This window comes from Bacillus rossius, unplaced genomic scaffold, assembly GCF_032445375.1.
Source record: "Bacillus rossius redtenbacheri isolate Brsri unplaced genomic scaffold, Brsri_v3 Brsri_v3_scf175, whole genome shotgun sequence".
NCBI classification, from domain to species: domain Eukaryota; kingdom Metazoa; phylum Arthropoda; class Insecta; order Phasmatodea; family Bacillidae; genus Bacillus; species Bacillus rossius.
Window position 1 is genome coordinate 55,146 of NW_026962347.1, and position 14,276 is coordinate 69,421.

The 14,276-nt window shown below is 45.9% G+C and overlaps 1 protein-coding gene across 1 annotated transcript; it reads left to right on the forward strand.

Annotated features, from left to right (window-relative positions):
- Nucleotides 1-13,635: 13,635 nt before the first annotated feature.
- LOC134543701 (osteocalcin 2-like) lies at nt 13,636-14,029 on the forward strand (the record flags this gene model as incomplete). Its single annotated transcript, XM_063388395.1, has 1 exon — nt 13,636-14,029. A coding segment is annotated over exon 1 (394 nt), but the record flags the coding sequence as incomplete, so codon positions are not given.
- Nucleotides 14,030-14,276: the final 247 nt, after the last annotated feature.

Consider the following 14,276-nt stretch of genomic DNA (forward strand, 5'->3'; position numbering starts at 1 on the left):
CATGTTTGGGGGAGGAAGCTGTGGTTATGGCCGTGATGAGGTCGACGGCGAGGTGAATTCTGCTCTCTGGTGGAATGGTGGTGTCCAGCCAAGCTGCCAGTAAGTTGCACAGTTTTTGCGCCACATCCATTAGTATTGGCTGCGCTTCTGCCACTTTGGTGAGAGTGCCACGCAGCACCTGGCAATCTCTGTTGTTGGCCGCCACTCGGTCAGGTGTTATGACCGCTGGGGGTGTAGGCAGAGGCATACTCCGCGTCACGATCGTGGCCGGCATGGTGGTGGTCCCATGTGGTTGTGGTTGCAGTGCAGGAACTGCCGGAGCACTGCTTGTGCTTGGTGTGGTGTCCATCTGTGGTGCCACCTGCACAGGCATAGCAGGGGCTTGCTGCATTAGCATGGGTTGCTCTGGTGCGGTCGGGGCACTCACAGGGTGCTCCGAGTATTGGCGGAGTCGTCCTGCCTGTGAGGTCATCGGGTCGTATTCCCTGTTGAGGTTAGGCTGACGCGGTTGCCGCTGTTGTCGCCTACGCTGCGGACGAGGCTGGTTGTATGCATAGGCGGTCTGCTGTTTTGCGAATTGTCTTGCCTCTCTGTCATTTAATGTGCCAAGTGTCGGGTACTCTTCCCCCAGTGTCGAGTACCGATTGCTGGTTGGTGGCGCCCAGTATTGTTGTTCATCTGGTACAGGGCCTGCCTGTGGTCCCTGTGGGCCATGGTAGCCATCTTGTGCTGGTCTGTGACGGCGTTGCACAGTTTGCCAGCCTCCCTCTGCTGCAGCATGGCTGTACTGCCTGTGCTGAGGGGGGGGCGGGGGAGCTGCGGTCCAGGTACGCGCCTGTCGTGAGTCATGGTGCTGACGCCCGTATGCTTGCTGTTTGCGCTGTGGCTGGCCACGAGGGCGTCTCTGCAGCCACTCCCTCTGATAAACAGGGCAGCCTCGATATCTGGCATTATGCTCCTGTTTACAGAGGGCACAGCGTGGCGGGCGTGGGCAGTCCTCCTGCAGTTTGTGGGGCCCGGCACATTGGGGACAGACAGGCCTGGAGTGACACTGTTGGGCAATGTGCCCCATTTGGCAGCATATGCTGCACTGGAGGGGCCCCTTGGGGTGGCGAAAATCTGTGATTCGTATTCTGAGGCCAAAGACTTGTCGAAGTGAGTTGACAATGGCCTCACTCCCCTGTGGCACATCAAGCTGGAACATGTTTGAAGCTCTCTTAGAGTAGTCGTACATCTGGTGGACCACCAAGACTGGTACACCCTGTGCCAACAAGTCTTGAGTGATCCTGTCTGTGCTGGTTCCCCCTGGTATGTCTTTGATAACATACTTCAGTGGTTTGTCCTCCGGGGCTCGAGTGACAAAGTATTCTATTTCTAACCCGTCGAATGCCTTAAGGGCTTCGCGGTAGTGCGGTACAGAAGTGAAGTAATATAGGGTGCCCCTGTTGGTGTTCTTTGCTGTGAAGCTCAGACCCAGTCTCGTAAATAGGTCATAGACCCTCTCGTACGGAATGTTCTGCGTATGTTTAACCGTGATGGGAGCAGTGCGGAATTCGCGCACGCCCTGTGGCGTGACGTCAGCGTCAGGCTGCGTCAGCTGTGATGGAGTCTCGTGAGCCGGGGGCTGGCTGCGCAGGTCCGCAGATGCGGCCTGGCTGATCGGGGCAGTGACAGCCTGAGGGGCAGGCATGTCGCTTGACGTGGCAGTGACGTGGTGGTTCAATGACTGCACCTTCGTAATGCGGATGTGATCTTCGCTACTTTTTCGTTTTAAAACCCCCTGGTCGAGCGAGGAGGTTTCGTGAAACTGAACATCTGTGTTATTCGCCATTTGAAAAAAGAGAATTGACAATATATTGTCCTACGGGATTTATTACGAGCGCCTACCAAAAGGAAGGGAGTGGAGCACCCACTGACCTAAGCCCTGGGACTAAGTTAGCCAGGGCCTCGGCTAGGCAGCGAGACGCTGCGTCTCTGGGTGTCACACACTCTTTTTACACCTAACCGTAGCACGACGCGGTAGTACAAAACTGGGGGTGGAAACTCTAAATGAATTGATAAAATGTAGCTTCTTGGCAGGGAGCAGTTGCCTACATCCTAACTATCCAAGAGCACGATCGGAACTGAGTGAGACGGGAACTGAATTTTTTTCGTGAAAAGTTTTCTTGGCTTCTTGTTGCGCGACCAATCGGAGCGCTCCGCGGCTCGTGATTGGTCGCGCTCCGCGGAGGGACATGTAACAAAAGTAATTTCGAGCGGCCGGGGCGCCACACCGGACTTTCGACTTTCGACTTTTTTTTACTTTCACTTTTCTACTTTCGACTTTTTCTACTTTCGGCCGAGCGGTTGATAATAGAAGAAGGAGAGTATTTAATAGTGAATTGAAAGGCAGATAAATTTAATGTTTTGTAAAAATTTTAAGCCAATGAAGAATTTGGAGGAGACAACACAATGGATGTGAACAAATCATTAAATAAACAGGAGTTTTCGACAAAACAGGTTTCTGCACTCAAAAAAATGGGTAAAAAGAAGAATAAGCAAGAGAAATTTTGCAACAATGAAGAAAATCAGGTAAGCTTCAGTAGTAATACCGAAGCAGAAGATTTAAGAGGTAAACACGAACATACTGCTCGACAAGAACTGGAGACCATCATGACAGAAAAGTCAAACACCACAGGCAACAAAGTCAACAATGGCAACAAGGGCAAAAACGGCGAAACACTTCCCAGCGACGACAACAGCGACGATTACATACCATCGTACCAGCCACAGCAAGATTCAAAGGCTACAATCAGCTCTGTACCTACAAGTACTCCAATCAGAGTGGAAAGGAATAAACGAGCAGTGCATCTCTCGGACAGTGAGCTGAGAACCCCAAACAGTGAAGTCAGGGACAATTTTAAATCCCCACACTTGGTTTACGCATTCAAGGCAACTGAAACAGCCCCGGGAGACCTAACGGTGCCAACGAAGGGAGCTGCCTCAAACACAACACCCGTGGAAACCCAGTCGGGGTCAGACCCCCACGGCCTAGCCGCATCAAGGTCAGCGACTGGGCCAAGCGGACAACATCATTCAGGGCGAGTCTGTACAGACGTACAGCAGTCTGTGGCAGGCCCCTTTCCTGATGTCACACCCTCCGGGGGAATAGCCCTCCCGCACTCTGAGGGTCTCAGGAAGGGTGCAGGACATGACAAGGAACCATCTAGGGTAAACCCCTTAACTCCTGAAGTGATAATAATCAATAATCCAGGCATGGAACCAGAGGTGATTGAGCCACCACGGCCAAGGAAACCCCCTCCCATTATTGTTACATCTCTTGACATGTTCAAGCGATATGCCAAAAAAATAGCGATGCTACATAAAGATATGCAATTAATATATATCAGGGAGGGTGGAAAGATACTTTGTCCAACAATGGAAATCCATAACATCTGCAGAGACATACTAAAAGATGTCCCTCATTACTCCTTTCGACAGCAAAAAACAAACTCGTTCACTGCAGTGTTGAGAGGTTTTCACCCGACTGTAGCAGCTGACGAAGTCAAAGAGCTGCTTATGGAACATGATTTCAATGTTACAACTGTAACACAATTTTCCAATGCGACAACAAGGGTCAAATACCCTATCTATAAAGTGGAAATTCCCCTCAATCAGAAGGAAAAACTCAACAACATAACCTCACTCCAAGGTGTCAGAGTTAACATTGAGCCCTTTCGCAGGCAAATGAAGTTGTTGCAATGCTACAAATGCCAGCAATATGGACACCACAGTCAAGAATGCTGTCAAAGGGAAGTATGTGTTAGATGTGCAGGAAACCATCACACCAAGGATTGTAAAGCTAATAAAATGGAATTTAAGTGTGCAAACTGTGAGGGAAACCACGCGGCAAATGACTCTTCCTGCCCCATACGCAAGGAAAAACAGACTGCACTCCTCAACAAAGTGCAAGGACGACAACACAATTTTCCACAGGCAAACATGGACAGGCAACCTAGGGCTCCAGATATTTCTATGAAGAATTTCCCCACACTTAACCTAAATTGGGCGGAAAAGAACAGACAACTCCAGACCACAGAAGGAAAGGGAGGTGAAAATACCAACAAGGACATGTACCCCAACCAGGATAGATCCATCACAGAAAAAATAGATCCTGGCAAACAAGGTAACATCACAGAATATAGAAATGCAGAGGAATTAAATAACAACAATACAGCAAGTCAAGAGAACGACATAGAAGTTTTAGGAAAGGGATCAAAATTTATAGCACAAGTCAAGGAAGCAGTAGGATTCATGGCATCCGAGGAATTCCAGCAAGCCATACAAGATATACTGCAAATCAAGAGGCAAGCAGAAAAATGTCAGACCTCTAAGGAAAGGAAACAAGCCATCTTGGAAGGGCTACTTACATTAATCGTTCAACCAGAATACCCACAGGCAGGAACAAGAAAAACAATGGCAAAACAAGAACAAAACCTGACAGATGGAAACTGTAATAACAAACAAAACAAGTTATTGACTGCTCACAAGAACACAGATGACAAGACACTAACATCAAAAATGGCCAAAGTTCACTCGGACATAGAATCATACACCGACACCTCTAGTGAGGAGGAGCATGAGCATAAAACTAGACCACAAAGTTCAAGACAAAAGACCTACAAGCACACCACAAAGAAAAACCAGCATGACAGAGCCTAATCGTAATGCACAAAACATTCTAAAAATTCTAATTTGGAATGCCGATGGCATAAGGAATAAAGAGTACGAACTCACTCACTTCCTAATTAAAGAAGAAATAGACATTGCACTAATATCAGAAACCAAACTTAAACCAAATTGGAGATTTTCGATACCAGATTACATCATATACAGAACGGACAGACAACAGGCATTAGGAGGAGGTACTGCAATCCTAATCAAGAAGAGTATAGCACACATGCCAATAGGTCACAAAAATGAAACTACCAACATAATTCTTCCATCAAATGCAGGTGACATCATTATCTCTGCGATCTACAGCACTCCAAAAAACAAAGAACTTTTAGAAACAATTGATCATATTATAGCACAGGCACCCTTATGTATAATTGGGGGAGATTTCAACTCCAAATCACCGGCTTGGGGAAATAGACAGTATAATAATAATGGCAGAAAACTGGAGCAATTAGCAGAAAGTTACGACTTAACAATCAGAGCCCCAACAGAACCAACATTCTACCATAGAAACTCAAATTTTCTTCCAGACATTCTGGATATCATAGTCACCAACACACAAATGGTCACTTCAATGGAGGTGGTTCAAGAACTCTCTTCTGATCATATGCCGGTAATTGCCACAGTGTCGATACCAACCAAAAACAGTAAATTACACAGAAAAATTATCAGTACAGACTGGACTAAATTTAAGGCCGACATACAAGCATACCCTGAAGTTCACCTTCTCCCACCTGAAGACATAGACACAGAAGTAAAATTAATAACAGATACAATACAACAACACATCAAAAATGCCACCACTGTTACACAAGTTGCTCCCAAGAAATTCCAAAATGACCCTGAGCTGGACGAGCTAATCAAACGAAGAAACAATGTCAGGAAAAACTTTCAAGCACAACGGGATGCACTAACAGCGCAAATACTTCAGGAATTAAATCAGGAAATAAAAGCTAAGGTCATGACCAAAAAACTTAAATCATGGGACACAGCTATCCAACAAGCTGTAAAAGATAGAAATAACATTTGGAAGCTGAACTGCAGACTTGCAGGTAAAAAGATTAAAACCTACACCCCCATAATACATGGAGAACGGGGCATTGTTTACTCAGCTCAAGATAAGGCCGACTCAATTGCAGACGCTTTGGAAAAACAATTTGAGCCAAACTACCCACTCATTGATGAGGACCAGTTAAGAGCCTCAAAACGTCTCATCCAGGCAGAGAAAAACAAAAAGGGAGATGAAACTGTACAAGACATAACATTAAAGGAACTAAATCAAGTAATTAAAGCACTCCCAAAAAACAAAGCACCAGGACCGGACAAGATAACTAATGAAGCCATAAAAAATCTTCCTCTAAATGCAAGATTACACCTTCTATCCATATATAATAACATATTACAAAATTCAATTTTCCCACAGGCATGGAAAATGGCAAAAATTATTACATTGCCAAAACCCGGGAAAGATGCTAAATTCCCTCAAAATCGAAGGCCTATCAGTCTCTTAAACACCATGGCTAAAATTTTCGAGAAAATTATTTGCAAAAGGATGCAAAAAATTGTAAACAAGGAAAAGCTTCTCCCCAATCAACAAATAGGTTTTAGGCCAAAACATTCCACTATTCATGCAGCCTCCAGAGTGGCAAAATTTATGCTAACTAGCTTAAATCGACGACGTTCAACCGCTTCAGTATTTATGGATATAGAGAAAGCCTTTGACAAGGTACATCATGTGTTCCTTGTCCACAAAATCATTGAAGCGGGATTTCATCCTTCCTACTGGAAATTAATAGAAAATTATTTAAAGCACAGGAAATTTCAAGTCGCACTGGATGGTAAAACTTCTTCAACCAGAGACATTCATGCAGGGGTTCCACAAGGAGGAGCACTCTCACCTTTACTTTATGCCATATATACCAGGGACATTCCATCAGGCACCAACATGAAGTATACACTCTATGCAGATGACACAGTTATTTATACTACAGATAAAAAACCTTTTTATGCAAATGCTACCCTCCAAATCCACATAAATGAAATGCAGCAATATTGGGACAGATGGGCAATTAAAGTTAACCCAACAAAAAGTGCTTTTCTCTTGTGCACGAGGAAAAGAAAATTTGTTAATGCGCCAGTCAAGCTCTATGGGGAGGTAATTCCACAATCAAATGAAGTAAAATATTTAGGCCTCTTTTTCGATTCCAAACTAACATGGAGAGTTCACCTAAGGAAGGCAGCACAAGCTGCCATGGGAAAATTCCTAAAAATGTACCCGCTGTTAAAGTCAGCACACCTTCCGGTCAAGACCAAATTATTACTTTACAAGAGTGTTATTAGACCTGCAATGCTCTACGGGTGTGAAGTGTGGGGCACAGCAGCAAAGGAGCACCTACAACAACTACAAGTAACTCAGAACAGAATCCTAAAAACCATCATAAATATGCCAAGGGACATGGAAACTACGAGCCTACACCAAAGAACCAATGTAAAAATGATTCATCAAATCTTGCAGGAGAACAGTGCCACCTTCTATTCGAAGCTACCAGGACACCCAAATCCACTAGTCAAAAGATTGGGGGTCTATACAGCACGTGACAAGAAAAGACTCATGGTAATAAGGTAACAGGTATTCATACCATTCACCCACTAACAAGGACGACTGGGTGGAGAGCTCCCAAGTAGGGGATTGCCTGGTGGGGACAGTGCCGGTGGTGAGTTACACCCTCGAGCGCTACGCTAGCCGGATGGGCCTGCCAGGAACTCTGAAAAATGGAGCTCAAAGCCTAATCAAATGGGATCCACAGTAACCTAGGAAGACAGGCTAAAAAATTTAGTGAGGCACACTTGAAATAATTTCACGATATAAATTATATTAATCACTTCACAGTTAAAACAGTCTTAAAAATCCAGGTAATATATGAGCAAACATTAACAAACAAATATTTAGGCAGCCTACCCCAACCCAAAATAGGATTAAACCCACTAGGCTGTCATAGAATCAAGCTAGGGCAGCCTCGCTTGGATGAATCATGGTCCAAGAGAGGGTAGGAATAGTTATGTAAGTAAGTAGTCATTATCAAAGTAAAGTAGTGCAGACAGGGAAAACACCACACAAAATCTCATGATAGGTAAAGTTTCAATAAATGGAGATTTATGCAAATTCTATCAAGTAATTTAAACTCTAAAGTCACAGAGGTATTTCTTAATGGTCAGATCACCAAAGGTAACAAAACATATGGTAAAATTGCTTAGGCTTAGGTATGCATAGGTTTAGTTTTTGGCCCGGGAATGGCTGGTTGCGGCATGTCTTATGCAGGTCGTGCCCAGGTGTTCCTGGCTGTTTTTTACTATTCAGAGATTAAGGTTAACGTCAAGGCTTCTATAATGATAAATTGTAGGTCCATTATAGGCAGGAGGTACGGCCCCAGGTCAGGTACTCCAAAACAAACTGCAAAGGTTCCTTGAGGCCACTCAAATATGAGTGGTTCTTGGGGAATTAAGGCAAACAAAAAAAAAAAAAAAAAAAAAAAAAAAAAAAAAAAAAAAAAGGGCGCCACACCGCGCACTGGTACGAGTAGGACGTCCTACTCTTAGCCTAGCCTGGTTCTCTACATAGGGAGCTCAGGTCAGTGGCCAGTGTGAAGGTGACAGGTCTAGTAGGCAGGCTGCGTTAGTGTGGACAGTAACTGCGACGCGCGACACCGCGAACAGGGCTACCACGGTGGTCCCTGCTTTTTTCAAAGCAGGGTGCCAACCCACTGCGATGGGAGGAGAGGAGGAGGAGCGTATGGACTGCGGCACGGCCGTTAAACGCACTCATGAGGGCAGCGAGCCAGGATGCAGCAATGCAAAAAAAGTTTCAGGGGCGCAGGACCCCAACTCTAGCGAAAACGGTAGCGAAAGTGAGGATGACGAGGGCTTCACTGTTCAGAAGCGCCGAGTCCGAAAGTCCAACAATGCAGGCGCGAGCAGCAGCGAACAACCTCAAGGGCACGAAGCCCCGCGTTACAAACGAGTGCCGTTTGTAATAAAAAATTCTCAAGTGGTCGGCAATATCGGGCCTGTGTTCGCGCAGCTCAGTATCAAGAACCGATTAACAATTTCAAAGAGGCAGGAAGTCAAGGTCGCTTTTGACTCAAAGGCCGACGAAATAAAAGGCGTCAATTGGCTCAGAGCCAACAACATTCCGCATCACACCTTCTCCCAGCCAAGCGAGCGCGGCGAAAAGGTAGTAATTAAGAACCTCAGTCGCTTCACTCCAGTGGAGGCTCTCAAAACAGAACTTCGTGCCTTAGGTTTCGAGGTCACGTTCGTCAAACAACTAAGTTTCAAGTTCACTGACAGAAATACGGGCCGTGAATCCTACGAACCGTCATCATCGTTTATTGTCACTGTCGCCCCGAGTGCGCGGGACATCTACGCAATTAAGACTTTATACTACACAAGTGGTATTAAAGTAGAAAAATACCGCAACCGGCCGGAAGACATCCCACTGTGTAGGCGTTGTGGCGACTTCGGCCACACGACAGGGAACTGCAGTCAGGTCCCTAAGTGCATCCGATGCGCGGGCCCGCATCCTCGCGATCAGTGCACACTCCCCGAGGAGGCGCCTAAAGTGTGCACGAACTGTAATGCGACAGGGCATACCGCGGCCTGGAAGCAGTGCCCGGTATATTTAAACCGCGTCGAGGCTAGAAAGCAGATTTTAGCCGAGCAGGCAGCGCAGAAGGCAGCCCGTGTTGCGCCTCGAGCGCCCGCGCCAGAGGCGACACACGCGAACTTCCCCCCCCCGGCACCCCCGCGACGGCCCGCACAGGTGGCCGGGCAGGTAGCTGCGCGCGCTGACGTCACGCATACCGGTGCGCAGGGCAGCCAACCGAGCAGACAGGAAACTCGCGCGACCTTCGCTTCCACTGTCGCTGGGCCCAGTGCACCGCGCCGCACAGCCGAGGAAATCGTTCAGGCGCGTGTAGAAAAGAGCGAGCAGCGAACAGCAGCACAGATAGAAGCAAACGAAACTAGAACCGTGACAGGCCTGGGGGAACTCGCTGAAATTCTCCGCCTCTGCGATTACTGGAACCTGGTTCAGGCCTTGGAGCCATATTACCCTCGCATCCGCGCCGCGCAAAATACAAAACAGCGTCAGACCATTTTGCTGGAGGCCCTCGCGAAAGTGCTTCAGTAAATGGCTGTAGACAGGGGGAAAACACTACAAATCCTTAATTTTAATGCAAATGGCATTCGTGCCAAATCCTACGAATTAGAACAATGTCTTTTCGTATACGGGATAGATGTGGCATTAATTTCGGAGACAAAATTAAGGCCTCACCATCGTTTTAATATCAGTGGTTATACAACCTATAGAACCGACCGCGACACTCTAGGGGGCGGTACAGCCATTCTCATTAAGCACGGCATAAATCATCACCCTATAAAAATAACTGGCTTAGAGCACATTGAGGCCACCAGCATAAATATTCGTAACAAAAATGCGCACGTCTGTATGTCGGCAGTCTATAAACCACCGAACAAGCCTTTATTGATTAGCGATTTAAATAAACTAATAAATCCAATGCAGCAGTTTTTCATAGCTGGTGATTTAAATAGTAAAAACGAAGACTGGGGTTGCAGAAATACAAACCCAGCGGGGAGAAATTTAACTGAGCATGCGGCTCGAAATAATTACGAAATTTTTGCTCCAAATTCGCCGACTAGCTACCCAACTAATGGGGGCATGCCGGAAATTTTAGATATAGCCTTTACCAACATTCCGGGAGCACAAGTTACTTCCGAAAAATTAGATGAGTTAGACTCCGATCATTTTCCTGTATTAATACAATTGACTTTTGATGCCCAGTTTTGCGCGGCCATTTTTAACCGAACTTTCGGAGTTACCGACTGGGACAAATTTCGCGATGATTTAGAAACAATTTTTATTGAACCACCGACGATAAACACTCCCGAAGAACTTGACACGCATGTTAAATTGTTTACTGACACGATTACAGACGTGCGCAAAACACACACGAAATTAATGAACAAAAGAGAATTTACAAGAATTAACTATCCAGATGTCGATATTTTAATCATTTTAAAACGTCAGGCGCGAAATAACTATCAGCGAACGCGAACACCGCAAGCCAACACGGAATACAATCGCCTAAAAGCGCAAGTTACTCGAAAACTTAAACAATTAAAAATAGATAAATTCGGGAATCTAGTAACGGAAGTCGCTACACAGCCTCGGCAAATGTGGCGCCTCACGCGCACATTAAGAGGCAATAATAAATTTATTTCTACTCCCGCAATAATTACAGACACGGGCATAAAATATGACGCGGCCGACAAGGCAAATGCGATCGCGGATATTTTTGAGAAACAATTTTCGCCGAATGAGGATGTAAACGACCCTCAATTTACTCGAACCACTACAGTCGCTGTAAATAATTACCTACAAACAGCCACGCAAATAGAGCCGGAACTTATAACAATTCACGAACTATTAAGAACAATTCAATCGCGACCTCAAAATAAAGCAGGCGGACCTGATGGAATAAATTTCGAATCACTCAAAAAATTACCATTTTCAGCACTCGAATATCTTTTAAATATTTTGAATGCTATTTTTATTTTAAAAACTTATCCTTCCGAGTGGAAACTCGCGAAAGTAATTACGATTCCAAAGCCAGGGAAAAATGCGTCTTTACCGCAAAATAGGCGCCCTATTAGCCTTTTAAATAGCACTAGCAAAATTTTTGAAAAAATTTTATTAAAACGACTTAAAGAGCATTCCGACCAACATAACATTATCCCAGATAATCAATTCGGTTTTCGGAGTGGCCACTCCACATCACATCCATTAATCAAGCTTGTTGAAGATGCCACTGATGGATTTAACTCGCGAGCGAAGTTCACAGTAGCAACTATGCTAGACGCGGAGAAAGCTTTCGACAAAGTCTGGATTCCTGGCCTAATTAAAAAATTTGTGACTTTTAATTTTCCGGACACATATATTCATCTGGTGGCCCATTATTTATGGCGCCGAAAATTTTTTGTCGCGATAGATGGGGCGAAGTCTTCTACTCGGGAACTCACAGCTGGGGTACCGCAGGGCTCACCCCTCTCTCCCTTCTTTTATAATGTGTATACAGCCGATATACCGCGCGAACATGCTCATGTGCAGCTTTATGCGGACGACACTGCGGTAGTTTACCAATCTTCCAATTTAAATTTTGCACTAACTATTGTCCAAAGGCAGCTCACGTCACTCGAACAATGGTACACTCGCTGGCGCATAAAAATTAATGGCGCCAAATCTACTACCATAGTTTTAACAAAAAAACGTACAGTTCCTGATCGCGAACTCAAAATATTTAATCAAGCAATTCCATTTGAAAAATCGGTGCGATATTTAGGCCTAACTCTCGACCCGAGTCTCACCTGGAAACATCAGGTTACTAAAGTTACAAGGATTGCTCTCGGAACTCTAAGATCTTTATACCCAATGTTTAAGGCCCCTCAATTCCCTAGAAGGAAGAAACTTCAATTATATTTACAAATAGTTCGCCCTCAACTCCTCTATGCTTGCGAGATTTATGGCTATGCGGCCAAGTCGCACATAAAGAAGCTCCAAGTCACACAAAATAGATTCCTGCGAGTAATCGCCGATTGCGACTGGTATACTAGTAATTTAGCAGTACATCAGCTCCTTAAAGTAGAATATGTTTCGGACTTCATAAAACGCCAAAATAGGTCTTTTTATGGCCAACTCCCGGCTCATCCTAATTTATTTATTAATAATATCCCCGATTACGACCCAGCTGTCCAGCGACAATTTAAAAAACCGCGACTTGCCTAAGCCAGGTTAAACTAGACTCCACACATCCCGTATACGAGGGGCAAATTAGCAAAACTATTAGACTTTACTGGCCCGATGTGCCTATCTACGTCCTGTGGTGCAAATATTCAGCATTGGACTAGCCAATGACTGACATGCCCAGGACACCCCCCTTTTTTGGCCCAGCGGGGCCCTAATTAAATTGCGTCAACGAAATTTTTGGCCCAGCGGGGCTCTAATTATATTGCGTCCAAGGAACTTTTGGCCCAGCGGGGCTCTAATTATTCTGCGTTAAAGAAATTTTTTGGCCCATCGGGGCTCTAATAAATTGCGTCACAACTACTTTTAATTCCTTATAATTACCAAATCTTTCCTTCCCCTCCTTCCACCCACCTCCTCCACTATCCCTTGATAGTTGTTTTCCCCGAGTCTCTTTTAAAAATTAAATCTACAGCCTTCATCGCAGTGTTACTAATAATATGCGTTCTTTCACTCACCGGACTATACCTACACGATGATATGCCTGCTTGGTCAGCCGGGTATGTGCGGCCTTGGAGCTATACACTACACTCACCACAACGAAATTAATTAGGCCATTTTTGCGCACACTCCACACGCCTCTAAATACAGACATCACGACACTTCCATGCATCAGTTAGCCAACTAACTGAGGGGAAAGGGTGACCTCCCCCCGCCTGACATCTACACTATTAAAAATAGAGCCAAGCAACATGCGACAGCTATTTTACTTCCTTCAGGCCCGTGAGCCACCTTTAATTTTAAAATCGCACACTTCGCGCCCCGCCGTTGTTTCCAATGATTTGAACAAAGTGACGGGGTCGCACTATTTATATTGGTGACCACATAGCGAGTAATGGGAACGTGAGAGTTCCTGGTATCGCTGTCACACGCTCCCGGCCGGGCATATGAGGAAACGGCGGGGCGCCACTCACTTACTGACTGACTGACTCACTGAGTCGAGCTGAGGCAGAGGAAGCAACAACTCGAAGGGTAGCTCCTGAAATTTTTCGACATCGAGAGAAGGTTTTTCAGAAAAGAAAAAGCAGGAGAACTTCGAAATGAAGAGGGCGAAGGAGAAAGCGAAGGAGGGGGCTCTTTTGAGAGCTATTTCCCCTTCATCGCGGGAAGAACGAGCTCCAGCATCGCGCCCTGATAGGGGGGCGGCACCACCAATCAGCTGCGAAGGAGAGGCGAGCTCTGATTGGCCGAGGCTCTCGGCAAATCAGGGGCGCCTCCCAGAGTATAAAAGGAGGATGCAAGTTGAAGAGAGTGCAGTCGCGCAGAACCAACAGCAGGAGAAGCATCAGCTACAGAAACAACAGCAGCAAAACCACAGCAGCAGCAACAGTAGCAGCAACAGTACCAGCAGCACCAGCGCCTGCAAGAAAAGACAGAACTTCAGCAACTCCAGCAGCAACAACAGCAGCAGCAGCAGCAGCAACAGCAGCAGCAGTAACATGAGCAGTCATCAGAAGAAAACAGCATCAACCCAGCCCCCAAGAAACCTTGCGGTGTTAACAAAGGGGGCTGGAGATAATTTAAGCATCCCTGCTGGATCACTGCCGGGGACAGTCCCCCTAGGCCTAGCCTCACAGAGGTCAGTGGCAGTATCCAGTCAGGAACACGAAACAGGTCGTGCCCCGACAGTCGTCGATCAGACTGTCGAGGGCCTCACTCTGGGTGATACGCCCTATGAGGG